Source organism: Leuciscus leuciscus (genome assembly GCF_965113295.1).
Source record: "Leuciscus leuciscus genome assembly, chromosome: 2".
In the NCBI taxonomy this organism is placed as follows: Eukaryota; Metazoa; Chordata; class Actinopteri; order Cypriniformes; family Leuciscidae; genus Leuciscus; species Leuciscus leuciscus.
Window position 1 is genome coordinate 58613893 of NC_138726.1, and position 19477 is coordinate 58633369.

General features: G+C 38.6%; 1 protein-coding gene across 1 annotated transcript; it reads right to left on the bottom strand.

Annotated features, from left to right (window-relative positions):
• Positions 1 to 3522: 3522 nt before the first annotated feature.
• LOC309493495 (solute carrier family 12 member 3-like) lies at positions 3523 to 17507 on the bottom strand. The gene is made up of 26 exons (XM_082162655.1): positions 17127 to 17507; positions 16874 to 16963; positions 15423 to 15498; positions 15162 to 15257; positions 14764 to 14903; positions 13000 to 13110; positions 12799 to 12910; positions 12098 to 12228; positions 11939 to 12023; positions 11686 to 11846; positions 11479 to 11586; positions 11280 to 11403; positions 11091 to 11192; positions 10595 to 10750; positions 10352 to 10451; positions 10163 to 10274; positions 8038 to 8172; positions 7851 to 7957; positions 7677 to 7759; positions 7490 to 7576; positions 6403 to 6501; positions 6084 to 6195; positions 5908 to 5994; positions 4451 to 4583; positions 4301 to 4368; positions 3523 to 4055 (listed from the first exon to the last, which is right to left on the bottom strand). Exons 1-26 carry the CDS (start codon positions 17364 to 17366, stop codon positions 3917 to 3919), a joined length of 2994 nt encoding a protein of 997 aa, XP_082018781.1. The 5' UTR covers positions 17367 to 17507; the 3' UTR covers positions 3523 to 3916.
• Between the last annotated feature and the right edge of the window lie 1970 nt (positions 17508 to 19477).

The following is a 19477-nucleotide window of genomic DNA, read 5'->3' on the forward strand; positions in this document are numbered from 1 at the left end:
AATAACTGCAAAATAATAAAATAAAATAATAACGGGGGAAAGGCTTAATTCCAAGTCTACAGTAAACATATAAAACTCATGAATAGAGAAAGTAATTAAATGCAAGTGCATGCATACAAAGACACACACACACACACACACACACACACACACACACACACACACACACGATTATAGTAAAGCTGTAGCCTACAGAACAACAATGTAAGCTACTGTAGCCTGGATGGGCAATGCTTATGGAGACTTAATGAACATTGTAAGAAGTGTTCTTTAACATAACTGGTGCTTGGAGAGAGGGCAGTGCTTAAAGTGTTTTGAAGTGTTTGAACACAATATACTTTAACAATCCACGAGGAAGCCCCCCTGTGTCACGCATTTTTAAACCTTTGAATCAAGGTACGAAGCAGTCACGTGGGTGTGTGTGTGTGAAATGAAGCTTAGGATGTCATTGGTCACGTGATTTTGATAGAACGAATCAAGCATCTTGTCACGACTACCTGGCTCACAGTAGCAATGACATAGGGGGAGACCACACCGCTTGTTAAGTTAAATCCAAAATTTATTAGAATATTAAATTATACAATGAAATCATATTTTGAATCAATAAATTTATCAAATCAGTAAATGAAAAACAAAAGAAAGCAAAACAAAAGTGTAGTGCAGATCAGTAATGTGTTGACTATGTGCAATGCAAAACAAACAAAAAAGAGTAGGATAGTGCTGCCTCCAGCCAGAAGGCCAGAGCAGAAACGGAGACCTGCAGCGCAGAGCAGAGAGAGCCACTGGCAGGAGATAGATGTTCTTAAACAGTCCCGCCCATCAGCTGCTGTCAGATGGACCTAAAACAGACAGCTCCCCCTTCAGATTGGGAGGAGAGAGACAGCCCAAACACATTCTGTCCATGGTGGAGTAAGCACACCCAGCACGGCAAAGCCGGGCGTGACAATCTATACAAAGCTTCACTGAAATTGTTTAATTTTTTTGACACACGCCTCTGAGCTTTGGTGTCATGGCTAACATCACTAATATACACAGCAAGTGTGACAAGAACGCAAGAATAAATAAGATTTAAAACAGCAAAGGTGAAGACAGAATATTATGGATTTGCCAGCAGTTCAACTCCTCTGTCTTGAACTAGAGAAGTGGTTCTCAAACCTGTCCTTTGTTATCAGTTTTCCCACCACTTGTTTGTCACTATGGTTAGTTTGTTAATATGGTTTGTCACTACTGATTAGTCTTCCACTGTATGTTGTTCTGTTGATACCATTCCTGTGTATCTTAGCCCTCAGTTTCTCCAGTCCTTTGTCTTGCGTTGATGTTGATATTGTAAGCTAGTCTGTTACTCTGTTATCTCCTTTTGCTTTATTTTCTTCTTGTCTTCTGGGTTGTATACACACAGCAAGTGACAGAGATAATCTAGTCAATATAATGATGAAAAAAAAGTACCTGGAACATACAATAGCAGTTATGTTTTTATTAGAAAAACAGCTGTAAAAAAATTATAATAAAAAATAATAAAAAACACCCATTAAATTAATTATTTTTGAGTAACACTTTATAATAAGTAGGTATATAGTAACGTAGTACTTACAAATCATCAACAAACTATTCGTTTATATTTAATTCATAGTTATTGTTGTCTCTACACTGTTAATATGCTTTAAACAAATAGTGAGATCTTCATTCATTGTCACTGTAATTAACACAATTATTATTTGTGGCAAGCAGGGCATTGTACTTTGTTTAGCAAAAAAAAAAAAAAAAAAAAAAAAAAAATACAGAACAAAACATTTTAAGTACAGACAAGAATAGTTGACCCAGAATAAAAAAATAAAAATAAAAAAAAAATAAAAAAAAAGAACGAGACGATGGTGATGGTGATTGTAACTGAGAAGTTCCGAACTCGTAAAAGTAGTCCATATAATTCGTGTGCATTATCCCGAGGCTTCTGAATTCATTCGATTGCTTTATGTGAAGAACATTACCCTAATTTAAGGTGTATTTACTCCAATCGTGTCCTCCCTCATTTGAATCTGGCGCGCTCGCGAGACCGTTTGTTTACATAAGCGCGCACAATGAGCGCCATTTAGAAGAAACTACGGCACACGTTGGTTGTCGCGCCTGTCGTCAGTGCGATATATTTGAGCGTTGAAAGTGAAGAAGATTTGAAAACTTGGTAAGTCTCACTTACCCTCATTACAATACGTCTGTGGAGGGCGACACACACTTTGACAACCATTTAGATCGTATTTAGCCTTGCTAGTGTGGGATATTACATTTTTAGCAAGATTGAACGAGGCTGTGAGGGATAGAAATAAAGTGTGTTCATTAACGACATGCTAATTGTTCAGATGACAACATTTACATTTTTTTAAATAATTTAAACATGTTTGGCAGACAATAGCTTCCTAAAACATTAAAAAAGTTCAGAAAATTACTTGTGATCATAATCTAGGACCTTTATACAGTGCATGCCATTGTAAGGACTATCTACTGTATCTCTCATGGCCATTGGAAGTTATTGGGCATTGAGGCAACAGGTCAGCTGCCTACTTTTTCGTACACAGCCAGGCGTGCTTCTCAGAATATTAATCCATCTAAAAGAAAAAGCTCCATTTATTTCAGCAGTGGGAAATAAGATCATTCAGGATTCGTAAAAGGTTGACCAAGCTAGAAAAAATAATTTTAAAAGAGATCAGTAATGTCTCAAACTATTTTCAGGTTTGTCTAGACACCAAAGTCTGCATTCAAAAGTCAGTCATCTCAAAATGTCTCAAATGATCTGAGCTGCACACCACATTTTTTTAAATGTGATTTTAAACTCACACCAGATTTAAAAAAAATCAAATTATTTAAAATCATAAGGATCATCAGAATCATTAAACATTTCAAATCATCAAAATAATCATAAAGAAAAAGAGTGCGGCCGATTGAGATCACAGAAACTGAGCCATGCCGGAAGACGCTGCTAGTCAATATGTAATCTATGTACAAAGCACAATCTGATAATATTGGAGCCTCATAAATCATTTACGTTTAAAATTTAAGAATCATAATTTGAGGTTAAACAAACATACTTGCTAATTATTAATAAACCTGAGTGTGTGTTTTAGGTTAGAAGCCCCAAAAGTCACACTTCAAAATATGTGCATGTCATTTTATTAAATGCAAAACATCAAGCTCACTTTTCTTCATCATCTTTTAAAGTCTTTTCAGTGCCTTTGAATCAACTGGTGTTTACATGTGCATTTATGCATTTGGCAGGCACTTTTGTCCTAAGAAAATAATATACTCATCTGCAAAATAGTCTGTTAAATATATGTTGTGATCGAGACAGTATCTCGAGATATTACAGCATTAATGTATTTTAAAACAGTTTTTTATTTTTTTTTATTTTTTTTACTTGGTGTAATGAGACAATCAAAGAAAATTGAGATATCTGCCATTGTACGGAATTGTATTTTTCACATTGTATTTGTAACAACAACCTAATCATTTACCATTCATATACAGTCAAAATGTAACATTTTGTAACATTTTTATTGTGTCTTTATTATTATTGCATGAAATTCTTATATTCTACTTTGCAAAGAAAGTCCTGAGATAAATGACTTCCCTCCACCAACATAACTCCATTGCATTTATATTTTATATTTATATATAATATAAATTGTATATTATATATATATATTTATACTATTTGTAGTCGACTCCTTGAAGATAATACAGACATATGACCATGTGATATACATATACATTGTAATAGAATCAATGTACAAGAGGATTAAGCAGCTCATTTCAGTTCAACAGATCTGATTCACAGCAAGTTTAACATCTTCACAAGACTGACACTGACAGCAGCTTCACCTGCAGGAATTATTGTGTTTAATGATGAACCCACATTAATGTGAGTGTTTTACTGGCAGTAGAAGGTCATGACGTTCTCTTGGTTTCCTCGTATGAGCAGGGCGGGACAGTGGATGCCGTAACTCAGCGCTTCCACCCAGGCCATATAGAGAGAACTGGGACAGTTGACATCAGGGACTGGAAGAGAACTGAAACACACACACATTCTGTTTAGAGCTGTTATCAGGCATAAATTGACTGGCAACGCTGGTCATATTAGTTAAGCGAGTTAAGAAGCCTAAACTGGTTTTGCCTTCGTTCTCAAAGGCCCCAAATTATGCAAAACTATGACCAATTGCTTGTGATGTCACTCATTTGTGAATCACTTTGGATTGATGCATGAAAATGACGTATCATATGGGATGGGTAAACTGCTCTAACTAGCAATACTCACATTACAACCAAAGCCGCTGGGATGGAGTTCTTCTTGATGATCTCGTTTAGTCTCACCGACCTCTCCACCTGAAAATAAAAGACAGTCAAATGGAGGGTCTGATGGATCATACTCGTGTTCAAACCGACCCACACCAGCAAGCACACACACCTTGGGTTTTATGGCCTCCAGGTCTTTGTCGGAAACTTTCCATGGACTCAGTCTCTTGAGCTCCTGTACGTCTCCTCCAGCCTGTTCCTCACTCAGCATGAAGGGGGCGATGTTTTCCTCATACCGCTGCCAACTACAGGAACAGAGAGGAAGAAGAATTTGTACATACTGTACATTATTACAGCTCCTTTATTCCCAGTTTGTCTGAAACACGCTGATTTCTTCAAAGCCCCTCCTTCTGAAAAACTCAGTGTGCTCTGATTGGCCACCCATTAGGTTGTGATTGGACAAACACCTCAAGCGTGCATCGGAAATGTAACAGGCCTCGCCATTATCGCGAGCTTAAGCTTCCAAGGCTTCTATAGCATTTGTAAATGCACAGTTAAAATTAATGTCATTGAAAATGAGGCTGATCAAGCCAATCGATTGGTACCCACTTTGTAAGTTTAACCCCTCCGGTCCTGCTCACCCCGCTCCAAGCAGGACTCGAACAGGCATCTCCGACATGGGAAGCGAGCGCGCTAACAAGGACGCTAAAGACCACAGCGTCAGTCGCTAGTGCACCTCTTGAGATCAGGGGAGTGAGGATTACTCTCACAGCTCTTACTGGCCCACATTACACTCACTCCCTAAACCTCACACCCATCCGTGTCATGGCACCATTGTAACCCCTCCGGTCCTACTCACCCCACTCCAAGTGGGACTCGAACCAGCATCTCCAGCATGGGAAGCGGGTGCGCTAACAAGGACGCTAAAGACCACAGCGTCAGTCGCTAGTGCACCTCTTGAGATCAGGGGAGTGAGGATTACTCTCACAGCTCTTACTGGCCTCCGTTACACAAGCACGACTTGAGCAGAACGTTTCACAGTGGTAACTAGTCTAAAGTTTATAGCCGGCATTGTACTCTCCCTGGTTCAGGAAGCTGTCCTCTGTAAAATGCACTGTGCACAAGAAAACGTTTGAGTTGTACAGCTCAGGAATATCTTTATAAACAAATCTTAAACTCTTATTGACCTCTGAAAGCAAAAGCGGTTTTGCTTTCGCATCCAACACACAGCGTCTCCGCGACATGACGACAACACTTCAATTCACAGAAACCTTGCCTTTTTGCGGGCATTATGCTAATATTTCACATTGTGATATGGGCTTTTGAGGAAGTGATATCTGGACTTCGATCGAGGCGTTTTAGGCAGGTCTGGATAAGTGTTCTCTGTTAGCTAGAATAAATCACTTTGTGGGAGACTATGAGCTTTGTAGATTACTTTGTAGATTATATACAAACATAAACAGATACATTACACACTACAGGTAAATGAAAACATTAAAAAGAATAATTTGACCATTTACCAAACAGTGTTCAGAAGTGGTGAGTAGGAAATTTTCCGATAGCACATTAAGGCAGCATTCCTACAAACCTGCAAGATTTTGTCCATGTTTATTTGTGAACATTTCTCACTTTTTAGGCAGAGGAGCTTTATCCACGTCTGTTATCACGACAATGTCCTCGAATTCCAGCCGGAATCTCTTCAACAGCATTTTCATGCTGAAATGAGAACCACCGTTTAAAGAACCACTGTTTCTGCATATCAAAACTAGTAGTACAAGATGATGATGATATAATGATCCACTCACTCTTTACGGTCTTCCTTCATGGTCCGCTGGTCTCCTAAGATAAACACTCTGATTTTGCACTTTTTCCAGCGGTTTCTTCTGGTCAACAAATACGGCACTAAAAGAGTCAGACCTGAAAGAGAGCAACAGCGTTCATAATAAGAAAATGGGAGTGAAAACGGATTGTGCTGGAGGTTTATCAGACCCCCTTGAGCTTTACCAAGACCAAAACCATGGTTGTCTACCAACCCAGACTGAACCAGTTTGGAACTTCATGCCATGATTTTTTTTCTTTTTTCCCACAGTGAGTTTAAGTATCATTCATGCAGTCGTATCTCACCTCCATCATCAGAGATCCAGTAGATGTCAATAGTCTTCCTGCCCTGTTTCGTCTGAAACACCGACCTGACTTGATCATTCGAGTCATCGTCAGACATATCTGATGGGGAGTCAAAAAACCAGGTGAGACGTGTATAAAACACATTTACATCACACCAGCCAAAGCTTGATTGAGAAAAAGTTAGTGCACCCTGTGTACAATGCAGTTTTGCTGATTATAACAGGACTGCTCTGATTGACTGACTGGGTGATGACATCAGGATTTCAATTTAAAATAAATGTAAAATATTCTCTGTTAGTTTAAAATGTTTCACATTCCTGTTTCCATGGCGACGCATCAAGCTTGTCATGTGACACTTTACAGTCACAATGGCGCTGTATGTCTGAATGGTTTTATTTAACTTTCTGGGCAAGTAAATGTATTTTGTGTTTTAAACTGCTTTATCTGAATATCTCCGGGGGCGGGGTTTATGTAAATTTTAGGGTTGGTGATCTCACTAACCCGGGAGGAAGCTTGTGTAGTCCCTACCAGCCGTTTGTTGTAGTCCTTAAAAAGCAATTTCTTTAATAGCAAATATCTCCCTTTGCTTTAAACGTTGAGCGTTGTAACTTTGCAGATGTTGTTTATGCCCAAACAGGAACATTACACACTAACTAAAGTTAGAAAAGTGAAATCATAATCAACCACCCCTTTAAAAACATAACAGTGAGCTGAGAGAAGGATACAGTAAACCTTATAGTGACCTTTAGTATGTATAAAACATGCAGTCAGATTGTATTTGAACAGTTATTTTCTTGCTTCCATTGGCATCAGTGTGAATTTTTACAAACTATCAATATTTTTCTTCTACATCTGTGTATTTAATTGTCTGAAACATAAAGTAATTAATTTAGAGTGGAACTGTTCTGATTGGTCGACTGGATGTCAATGTCCACTGTTCTGATTGGCTGACTGGGTAATGACATCAGGATTCCATTGCTTGCAGTGTAGACGGTTGATTGTAACGTTCTAGTTTGTCACAACACTTCACTAGCAGTGCCAATGGGGTAAAAGTGCACAAAAAAGACTTCAAATGTGTGTTTGTCACCTGAATTCCGGTCTGTCTCATCTTTTTCGGATTGCGGGACTTCGTCTGCATCGAATGCCGGATTATCCATTGCAGAGGATCTGCCTGCTGCTCAAAATAGACCCACGTCAAACTTTGTTTTATGATTCAAACTGCAGCACCAATGCATTTTTAAGTTATTAAACTGTATAAAACACACAGGACACACCTGAACTCTGCAAAGCATCCATAACGTCCAATCCATCCATCATTCTCAGAATTGCGACGCCGTAGCTGGAGTCAAACGCGTCGCTAAACAAAAAACATGAAACAACGTCAATATACAAAGAACTGAATGACAAATAAACTGATATTTGTGAACAAAAGCAGCATCTGAACTCACCTGATGGTGTTGACGTAGTCCTGTAAGCTCTCAGGTTTACATTCCTTCCAGTTTGTCTTGTATCCCATAACGAGGGTGTTCGGCTTCAGTTTACCAAGACCTGAAGCCTAGAAAGATGATTGAGTCTTTGAGAAGGATGTAATGAGGAGAAGAAAAAGGTGTTAGAACAGATTAGCGACGGTCTTACCTGCATGAGATTGGACGTGCCCTCTTTCAGACTGTCGGCATTGAAGGACGTGTAGAAAGAACGAACCTTCCTCTGATTCAGCCAGTCCACCAGCATATCGGTGCTGTGCTGCGGAAAACTGGACTTCTCGTCCTCCTGAAAGCATGAGAGCGCAATAAACCCATGACACCTTCACATCATGAGTGCGCACTGAATAAGTCGTTTGGTGAAATCAAGGTGATCTGCTTGTGTCAATCAGGTTTTTTGTAAATCATCTTTCCTGAATAACAATGTTATATAGGGATGTACCGATTTCAGTATCGGGTCAATACTGCGCTGGTGTACTCATACTCGTACTCATTAAAATGCTACGATACCAACCACCAATACTATACAATGCTTGTGACAAAGAAACAGACAAAAGAGCAAACAGAGAGCAGAAGGGGAGAAGGAGCATATTACTAACATTAACCGATGGTAAAGAGAGAGAGAGCGCACTTGATTGCTCTTGATTGCTGATTGCGCACTCAGCACACATGTGTCATTTGAAATAAAACTAAATCGTAGGATCAGGTAAAAACATGAACTTTTACATGATTTATGTATAATGAGTGGTTCCAAACATTACAACAGGAATGTGGTACAGTAATCACATGTTTTCAAGATGTTTTCTATGCGCAACATCCAAAGCGCGCAGCCAGAAAGCTGCCTCTCTGACAATGCGCCCATTAAATCTTCTCTTTCATGTCGTCTTGAGCTTGAACGGACAAATTCAAACAATATTATGTCAAAATGCCTGTATAGGCAAGTATCCTTTGTTATGCCTTAAAGGGATACTTTACCTCTGGAAAGATGAATGTGTATTTAAAATAGGTCAGAAGAAATGTGAAATTATTTTTGAATTTGGAGCTTTCTAGACTGAGAAAAGCCACTCCCAGAATGCACTTGCTTCGCTGCTCTAGGAGGCCACTCCCAATCCACGCCTACCGGTTAGAGAGCGCAGTTGAAAACAACAAGGCTAGGCTACTAGTGAGACTCTGATGAGTTTGCCCGGGATTTCGAGATCGTCCAAATTGTCCGGGATTCGGCTTTTGCGTTTTACAGTCGCCATTCATTATGTTTACTGTGGCGAGCAGGACGAGGGGCGCGGGAGAACGGTTTAGCGTTCATGTAAACACTACATTCAGATTCACCAATCAGAATGAATTAAGTTAGATTGAAACAAAAGGTTTGCATGTAAACAATGAATGGCGACTGCAGAAAGCAAAACCCGAATCCCGGACATTTTGGACGATCTCGACGGCCGGACATGTCCGGGAAAAAGAGGATGGTAACCCCTACTACTCAGCTTTCTCCACAGAACAAGAGCCTGTTAGCTTAGCTTCCAAAGAAAGACGGCTGATACTATGTGTACATTCTGTGAGTGAGATCCCACCCTCTATGGGCTGGTTGAAAACATGCGGGACAGCTCCTCCTACTGACTGTAGTCTTTAGCCTCTGGCCAAAAAATCCATAAATCTCTCATCTCAGGGGGACATGAGGGTGGAAAGCACGGTTATTCGAAAATACTACAGGTTTTCTACTGATACAAAGCTTAATGCTAAATCCTGAAGTATCCCTTTAAGTGACTGTGAACAGTTGAAAAGAAAATGTGTGTGTACCAGTATGTTGGATACGTGCAGCAAGTGACAGCAACCTAATAAACATACTGTTGTCAAGAAAAGACAAAGAGAAAATCACTTACTGCTCTTGACTGGTTGAGCCCTGCTGGAGTAGCTCTAAATATTCACTCTGCTATTAAATTAAAGATATAACTGATGGAGGGTGCATGACTATCACTAATGTGCATCATAAAGTTATATACCATCGCTATAAACATTAATAATCTCACTGATTCCAAACTTTAGTGCATGTATTTAAGTTGTCAAAATAAAATACTGCTCGTGTTTGCATTCTGTTTAACTTTCATAACGTGATGCCTTTCTGAGTGACGTTGGACAGAATTTTAATGGGCATGCATATATGATTCAAACCGGGATCTAAAATTAATAAAGTAAATAGCTTCAACCCATTTGCATGATCTTTCATATCATAGACTTATCAGTGTAAGACTGTGCATCAAAAATGGCCCAGCTCCGGTTCTTACCATGATGATGTTCCCACAGATCATCAGGCAGATGCTTTTGGTGAAAGTGCCCACAAAGTCCACCAGAGCGGGACGGGCGTTCGGAGGGCCGGTGAGAACGAGACACTGAGGCCTAAGAGAGAGCTTATCATGAGCGGCTGGTGTATCGTGATCAGATCAGATTGGTAATATTTACTTTTACAGTCTTACCTGTAGTTTTTGACATGATCACTTATACCATTCAGAGACATCGAGAAGGACAAAGCCATATTGTAGAAACTGGACTGATAAGATGAGCCCCAGTTAATCTCTGGACACACGATCAGACAACAGTCAATGCATTCAAATAACTGAACATAAATTATGTTTTGATGATAAGTGGAAAATGTAAGTCATAATCTGCAACATATTGGGTCATTAAAAGCAAACCAGACAAAAAATAAAGTTACTCACGAGGCTTTGTATAGGAAACATAACCTATGAGGAAGAGGATGACAGCGAACGTGACAAGAGCGTACCACCATGTGAACAGAAACATGAGGATAAAAGACAAGCAAGCACCAAACAGAGACGTCCACGGACTGAAGAAACGGTACTGCGGCCGCCAGCCTGCGAGAGACAGACGACAAACATGAATATTAGACACACAGAAGAGCTGCTCTCAAAAAGGGCTTCAGAATGACTTAAAATATAGAAACCAAGATATTTCTTATTTTAGGGTTAGGGTTATTTCACCCCCCAACAACTGTTGGTTTTCTTTTTATATGAACACTCAGAATTCATCATTTTAAACCTTATTTTTAATCTCCCACAGAGCAACAACTAACTTTTAGCTTTTCATTTACATCCATTTTATTACATCCTGTTTATTATTATTTATTTATTTTCACGGTACATTATTGTTTATCTGTTCAGAATGCAAAACTGATGATGATGATGAAGTTCTCACCAGGTGATCTGGTGACTGTCGCATGGAAGCAGCTGAAGTTGATGAGGCCGTAAGAGCAGAGGAAGAAGTTGGAGATCAGAGGAGCGATTATGTTCAGATTACCTGAAAATATCAACATGACACCAAATGTTAAAGCATCCGCAGGGAGAAACACCTCAGTAACTGATCTGGAGGAGATCCAGAACTCACCAATGAGGATGAAAGCCATAGCGATGAGAAACGTGAGACAGTATGCACGTAGAGGCTCGTTGTTTTTCCCATAACCTTTTGCAAAGAAGCCGATGTAGGGGTAGATGTTATCCTTACACAAACACTATGAAAACACACATACAAAAATGTTAGTCAACTGCAGGTTACACAAAATTAAATCAACAGTCACATCATCTACCTGGAAAATTTTTGGTGCAGACACCAAGAAACCCAGAGCTGATGATAAGGTGGCGGCAAAGACACCAATGGTAATCAAAATGCCAGATCCTGAAACAGTGGTAAGAATCTGGAGGGGGGAAAAAACATGAATAGCTATTAGTAAGTCTATCCATCCATCCAACAACAAAATAATGAAAACTATAACCATATGGGCCAATGCGCTCACACGGAAGTTGTTTGCCAGTCCAGATGTACATGTGTAGTTCTGTTCACAGCGGTCAAAGTTCCAGCCATATTTACAGCCCAGACCGGTGCAGTGGATAGAATAATTCGATAGCGCTAAACTATCGTTCAAACTGCCAGAAGCATCTCTTACAACAGTTGCAGCTGAGGAGGAAGAGAGGAAGTGATTCAGTGAGGAGAACAGATCACCAATAAGACACACATTTCAATTGTGACGGTAAAAGGTCGAATCTCACCACATGTGATTGAGATCAATAAATAGCTCAAGGTGGTCCACAATATGGCCAGCAGTGTCCCTTTAGGAATCCCACCCGTTGGATCCTGGAAAACCACAAACACAAGTCATTTCTGTAGTGTTTTAGGGCATGGTGACTTTCCTACTTTGGCAATATTACCTTGAGATCTCCACAGATGTTGACGCCAGAAAGAATTCCAGTAGCAGCTGGGAAAAAGATGGCGAACATCCTAAAGAAATATCCATCTACACCTCGGAAGGAAGGCAGTAGGTTGGACATGAAAATATCATCTGGAAGAAGAAAACTGTGTTTAGGTCTGGTTGTTCCAACACAAACCAACATCAAGTTGAAAGTTCATAATTTGACAAAGTTATTTCACGTTTTAGGTCTGGATTTCAACAAAAAAAGTGTGTAAACCTCACTCCCCTAATCTCAAGGGGCGATCTAGCGACTGACACTAAAGACTGCAGTCTTTAGCCTCATTGTTAGAGAGCCCACCTCCCGTGCAGATGTGCCTGGGTTTGCGTCCCGCTTAGAGTGGGCAGTGCGAACTGGAGGGGCTACAGTGGTGCCGTGACCCAGATGGGAGTTAGGTTTAGGGGGTGATTGTAACAAAATTAGGCTAGTGTGAGCTGTGCTATAAACCTCACTCCCCTAATCTCCAAGGGGGATCCTAATATAGGGCTACTCATGCATGAATCATATGTTTTGTTAACATTGCAGTTCTGAGCTTGATAAACAAGAGCTTGTCATCTACTGTTTATTTGTTTTGTTGCAACAGGTCGAAATAAAGACTCCCAAACTTAGAAACAACTAGATGCACTTGAAGGCCACATTCGATCTGGATCTTGTTTACTCACATTGGTAGCCGAAAAATCCTGCAGCCTGCTTAGCTGAGTCGGGGGGGAGGACCGTCCCAATAAAGTAGCTAGCTAAGGAGAGCATGATCGCAATGAAGAACAGGATCTGAGCCTGTGGTGGAGCGAAAACCAAGGAGAACATTCGTGTTACAAGAGGCAGTTTTGGGAAATGATCAAAAATAGGAGCAGAGGACAGTATACCTTTGCCTCCCAACTCATGCCAGCGAATGTGATGCAGAGCAGAATGACGACAGTAATCGCACCAATGATCCTCACGTCATCGACATCACTCACCATCTGAGCTTTATAGTCCTGAGAATAAAGAAAACGATTGTGGATGAGATTTAAACAACGGTTTAAAATAAATAAATGTCTTTAAAAATAAAAATAAAAGTCATGTTATTAATTAGTCTATTTATTAGTTAGTAGCCTGAGCTACAATGAAAACAACCATTAACTGTCTCATGACGTCACAGCGCGCACTGACACAAATAAATTAAAGATCTTTGAATTTTCTCCTTACTTTAAAACAAATGTTATTTATAACTATACTAACAAGCACAAATTCACTTCTTTAAACAAAGAAATGCAACTTTTATTACCAAAAGATCTCTTGCGCTTTTGCTTCTGCCATTGTCCTGTCAGTCATCTCAGGACATTCAAAAACACTTAACGTGAAAAAGCTTAACATAGCATGCTTAGTGCAGTGTGTACTGAGTTTGGTCTTTTAATATCACTAATTAAGTCACATTAAGTGTTTTCTTTATAAAGGTTTTCGGAGAATAGGGGAGCGCGGGGCACAACCTAACGCGGGGCTAGTTGTAACACGCTTGTTTTAAATACTTCCGCACATGCTTGGACGACGAAACTTTGTGTATTTACTAGTTGCCATATCAACACTATATAGAAAAAAAAATTCCGCCAAAATTATTTATTTTTTTGGAAGATATCCATAGACATTTATTAAACCATAGCAAAAGTAAATTTCTTACTTAAATTAATTTTTCATCTCTATTTTTTGTGTTTATTTAAAATAAGACAAATCTGATATTATTTTAATCTCCAAGATGTTATTTAACAGTTGAGATAGTTATTTAATGCTTCGCTAATATAGCAGAAGACACTAGCAGGGTTTAAATCCCAGTTGTGCAGGCGGAGGCATGTTGTAACACTGCGTTACAATGAGCCCCTATTAGAAATATGCTATTATATTCTATACTTTTATTAATTTTATTGGGAAAACGTGAGAAAAAGGTGAATAAAGACTCAGAGTCAATGTTCAGAAATGACTTATTATTTATTTGTTTTGAACTATGTTGTATAGCTGTGTTTTCATGTGTTCGTAGTCAAAACTCAAAAATTAGTTTATATTTAATTATTAGAAATTGCCATTATTTTATATGAAAAAGTTTTTTAATTGTATTTTATTTAGAAAATATTTTAGTTTGTTTTGTATATATTTTTTATTAGATCAGATAACATTTTAAGCTGTCATATGTTATGTTACAATGTGCCCCACACATGTTACAATGTACCCCACCTATGGGGCATGTTGTCACATTTCACTTCCATTCTTTCGGGGTATGTCAAGAAAAAAGTATATACTGTATTAATAAAACAAAACCACATAATTGTACTAGACATGTGGGAAATTAATGTGGGAAAAAATAAATACTCTGAACCATAAGTAGATTTACACAAACTGAGAAAGTCAAAAAGCGTTAGGTTGTGCCCCGCTCTCCCCTACTTAACGTGTAATTAAACGTGTTGAGTTCATATTCTTGACTCTGTACATAGAATGCTTTATTACTATGCATTATAGTTAGCAAAGTTAAGCGTGATTCACGTTAAGTGTTTCAGAATGTCCCGTCATCGTGCATCACTCTTGTCATGTGACTCTGTGCTGTTTTCTATAAAGCTGCTCTCTGAGTTTCCCTCAAGCCCTACAATGTGTGCATGTCTCACTTTCAGAAGATCTCTGACGGTCTCTGCAAACCCCACTGTGTGGAGCGCACAGGCGAGAGCGTTGGCGAAGGCGAAGAGCAATCCGATGGGCGCTCCGAGCTCCGGACCCAGACTCCGAGAGATCATGAAGTACGTGCCACCTGGAGATGAACAAGTCTGTTTTCACTTGCTTTGACAAGTTGGCTTCACTAGTTTAAAAAAATACACCTCACTAAAATGTGTTTAAGACAAATAAAAACAATGCATTTCTTGGGCAATTTTACAAATCTCAGGTAAACTTATATTGTTTTAAGTAGCATATATTTATATATTTGCTGGAAAACGAGACAAAGATTCTGATTAAACCCATTTGAAATCAAATGTTCCTGTTTTTATGGTAAACAATTCATTTGACTCACCAGACTTGACCTTCCCATTGGTGGAGATTGCAGACACTGACGTCGCAGTGATTGTTGTGACAACGATAGACATGAAGATAATTACGTAGGTCAGAACTGCAAGCAAAAATGTACAAATGTGTCAAATGACTTAAGATAAGGTCTAGATCTTTCAATTCTCTGAGGGAGGAAACATGAAACTGTTAAAAGTCATTTGACTTTTGAACATAAAAAAAAAGGAAAAAAAAGAGTAATTTGAGCAGTGATAAGTGATCAACTCACTGAGTCCGGCTTGAGACGTGATCCATGGCAGCCGCAGGTACATAATGACACCCCAGATGTTCAACATACAGCGAATCTGAAACAGAATCACAGCAAACTCATTAGTGGTGTGTTTATTTCAACATTGTTTAAACTCATGAACGGGAGACAATTGCAGATCTGAAAAATGCTTCAAAGGGTATTTCTTATGAAAGAATAAGTTTCAAGTGCACTTCTTTTTTTATTTATTTTTTATTTACTTTGATTAAAAAACAATATTTACAATAAATAAATTACAATTATATACACTTTTATGTGGGAGCATACCTATATACATAGCATCAAACAATCATATGTATAATAACATTATGTAAATACAAATGTATGCATCGAGAAAAAGCCGCAATAGTCCAGCAAAACACAGAAGCAGAATCCCTGTTCGAGCGCTGCTGATGTCAGTCACGCGATTGGTCGCTGCTCTAGTCAGCAGTGCGATTGCGAGACGTTTGATTGGCTACGGCTGGAGTCAGCCACGTGATTGGCCGCTACTGTAGTCAAGCGAAAGCGTGCAGAACGAACGTTGACAAATGTGTTCGCGCCACAAACCCACCAAACAAAACTCTTCGTTTCTGCAAGAATCAAGTAGGTGACAATTTTGCTTTCAAAACGGCGAATTAACTGAAAAGTGAGCAGTTTTATCCCTGCTAAACATAATGTCCCAGTTCTCATCACTGTAATGAGAATCAAGAAACATTCAGACGCTTTATGATAATGACAATTTGGGTGAAATGTACCGAGAGACTTGAGAATAGCCTAGCTATTACTTGTATTCAAATTTTTTTTTTTTTTTTTTTTTTTTTTGCTGAATGTGACCTGAATTCTATAGGCTATAGAGGTATAAAATAAATTTGGACAGTATCTCAGAACATCAGCTCTTGTGTGAATTTGATAAGAAGTTTTTGAGTTCTCTGAGGGAGACATCTGGCTTTTGACAGCAGTTATCTTCACAAATATGAGTACAGTTTGAGACACATTTTTTAAATGAACAATAATTTTCAATGAACCAAAAACTTATCTGGAAAATAACTTTATTAAAGAACCGCTATAAAGCCAAAACAATCTCTGTTACCTTAAATTATATGTTTATCTCTGTAAAGCTGCTTTGAAACAATCTACATTGTTAAAAGTGCTATATAAATGAGGATGACTTGACTTGACTTGACTTAAAGTTAATATTTTGCTTTTTACATAGATAGGACAGTATGAGGCCAGACTGGAGCCGAGATTTAAACTCGGGTCACCCACAGCTCTCTGATGTTGAGATCTCTCCTTTGTAGAGACAAATCGGGGTCTTTTTTCTCAGGAGAAAAATCGGAGAAGCTGGAGACTTAAACATTAGCTCGTCATTTAACGTCTAGGAGAAACTTCTTGCGATGTTAAAGAGATCAAATATATGATTCCTGTTTTCTCACCATGACTCCCAGAACCCATCCAAAGCGAACAAGCTTTACTTTGGGCCGTTCATCATCCTCTGGTGGTGGAGGAAGATCATCAGGATCCGGCTGTTGACAGAAACACACAGAAAATCAACACCAAATTTCAAAGTGCTGCCATCCAAACAATATTCGTCACGTACAATATTCAATAGACTCAAATATATGTGTTAATAAGATAAATTAGACAAGAATTTTCATTCAAATAACTATTTAATTAAAATTGACTTACTGGTTTGCGCAGAACATCCAGTGATGGTCTTGTGCTTTTTATACGTCCAGAGAATGTGTCGTTGGCGTAAAAGTCATATTTTGGTACGGGGTCAAGCGGATTGTAGAACGACATTTTTTTCTTTTCCAGCTCATAATCAACCTCTCCCACATCCACGGTAACACCTTGAGGTGGGACATTGTTGTCCGGGCGCCGCAGACCCGGGATTAAGTTTCTGATGCGATCAATATATTTGCCCATCGTGGATCCTGTAGGACTTTAAACTTTAAGAAGTCGACCTGCTTTTAATCCTTGTGGAGATCACAGAAATGTTCCAACACATCCACGGAAATCACAGCGCCGAGCCGAGTGGAGATGAACTGACCTTTCTCTGCTGTCAGGAACATGAGTTGCGTTTTCTTTTATACCTTAATAACACACACCCATTATTAGACGTACACAAACATGTTTGAAGAACCATGACTGGCAGTTCTTTGTATTGTGTTCTCTTGCTATCTTTGAAGTCTTCTTCAGAAATATCTACGAACTGGTTTCCCAAGATTTCACATCTGTCAAATGGAGTTTGTCTAGCAACAGTTTCGATGTGTGGACATCACATATCTTTCTCCTAAAGTGAGCATCATGAATGCAATTATTATTGGTCTGAAATGACTTGCATAACCCCATATGACTGGACGGGCCTGGCTGGAAACTCGCCCTAAAACCTGTGATTTTTTCCATGTTTTGAAGCATGTTTAAAGTTTGTCCAGCTGTTATTAGAGAAGCATGTGCAACATCTCAAACCTGCTCACAAAATCTGCTGGAAATTAAGAGACACAAATTAGATCTTTTTAACATATTGACTGTTTCTCCTAACAATTACATGAAATGGAGAGACTTGCTCATATGTTGCTCATCAACTTAATCTCAAATAGTTATCCTGAAATCAAATCAGACCCAAATGAGCCACTCATTGTCATCCAGTAAGAAGCAGCTCAGATCATTTGATGTGAAATGTTCGAGTTCATATTGAGATCGCTGATTTTTTATGTCAGACTTTGGTGTCTTTGCAAACATGAGCACAATCTGAGACACTGTTGAGATCGCATCTGAAACTCTTGAGGTTACTGGGGTCTCTTTCTCAGGAGAAACATCTGACAAGCAGGAAACTATAAGAAGTCACACATTGCTTTTTTTAATTTCACTGCTGAGATATTAAAGAATTTTTGTTTCCAAATAATAAAAAGCATTCTCCAATTGCTTCAGATCGATCAGTTTTTACAATTGATTACCCAATAACTATCTGTGTTTACTTTTTTTGTATGTTATTTTGCCCAAAACACATGCTTGGACATGTTAACTGAGTCGGTTTCTTCCTCCTAAAACATTGAAGGGAGTTGTTCCACTGCTCTCTAACCTTCGTAAACCTGCTTGCATTGTGAAAAGCACTATATGTAAAAAAACGTAATTGAATTTAAACTTTGCATCAATGGAAAATGGGTCATTATGACAACACATAAAACTATGATAAGCAAGATAATGAACGTCATGAAAATGTAATAAGAACATTTCCATGATTTTTCCATTTTTATCAAATGTGACCCTGGACCACAAAACCAGTCTTATGGGTATTTTTTTTTTTTTTTTTTTTAAGAGATGTATACATCATCTGAAAGCTGAATAAATAATATTTCCATTGATGTATGGTTTATTAGGATAGGACACCATTTGGCCGAGATACATTGAACAATTTTACCGCAAAAAAATTGAAATATTGAGAAAATAGCCTTTAAAGTTCTACATTTCTATTGGCGACCGTGCTGCATCCACTCACAAAAATAAATGTTTTATATATTTAAGGTGGGGAATTTACAAAATTCTTCATGGATCATGATCTTTACTTAATATCCTAATGATTTTTGGCATAAAAGAAAAATCAATCATTTTGACCCGTACAATGTATTATTGGCTATTGCCACAAATATACCCATGCGACTTGAGACTGGTTTTGTGATCCAGGGTCACAAATGGAATTACTGTAAAAGAGCCTTGTTGTTATATGTGAAAGACAATGATTTGAACCGGCAGTACCAGCATATGTGTGTTGTCTGATATCTGCTACTTTTGCCTAGTGTTCCCATTCATTTGTTGTGAGTACTAACATGAAAATGTTTTGTTGATGTGGGTTTTCTTTGGGAACGTGTTCCAGCTTCATGACAAATGTTCCGACTATCTATACTGGGGTATTTGGTAAACACACCCACATGCCCATCTAACCAATCACATCTTGGTATGCAGGGTTGTGTTTACTGGAACCATCATGCTTTTCATGAGGGCAAAATATGGATTGCCAAAGGATATGTATTTTATAG

Coding starts and splice junctions, on each gene's coding strand:
- LOC309493495 (XM_082162655.1), bottom strand. CDS start 17,366: ATGGGCAAATATATTGATCGCATCAGAAACTTAATCCCGGGTCTGCGG. Junction 10,275..10,351: donor GATCATGTCAAAAACTACAG/GTAAGACTGTAA, acceptor GCTCTCTCTTAG/GCCTCAGTGTCTCGTTCTCA. Junction 5,995..6,083: donor ATGAAGGAAGACCGTAAAGA/GTGAGTGGATCA, acceptor TTCTCATTTCAG/CATGAAAATGCTGTTGAAGA.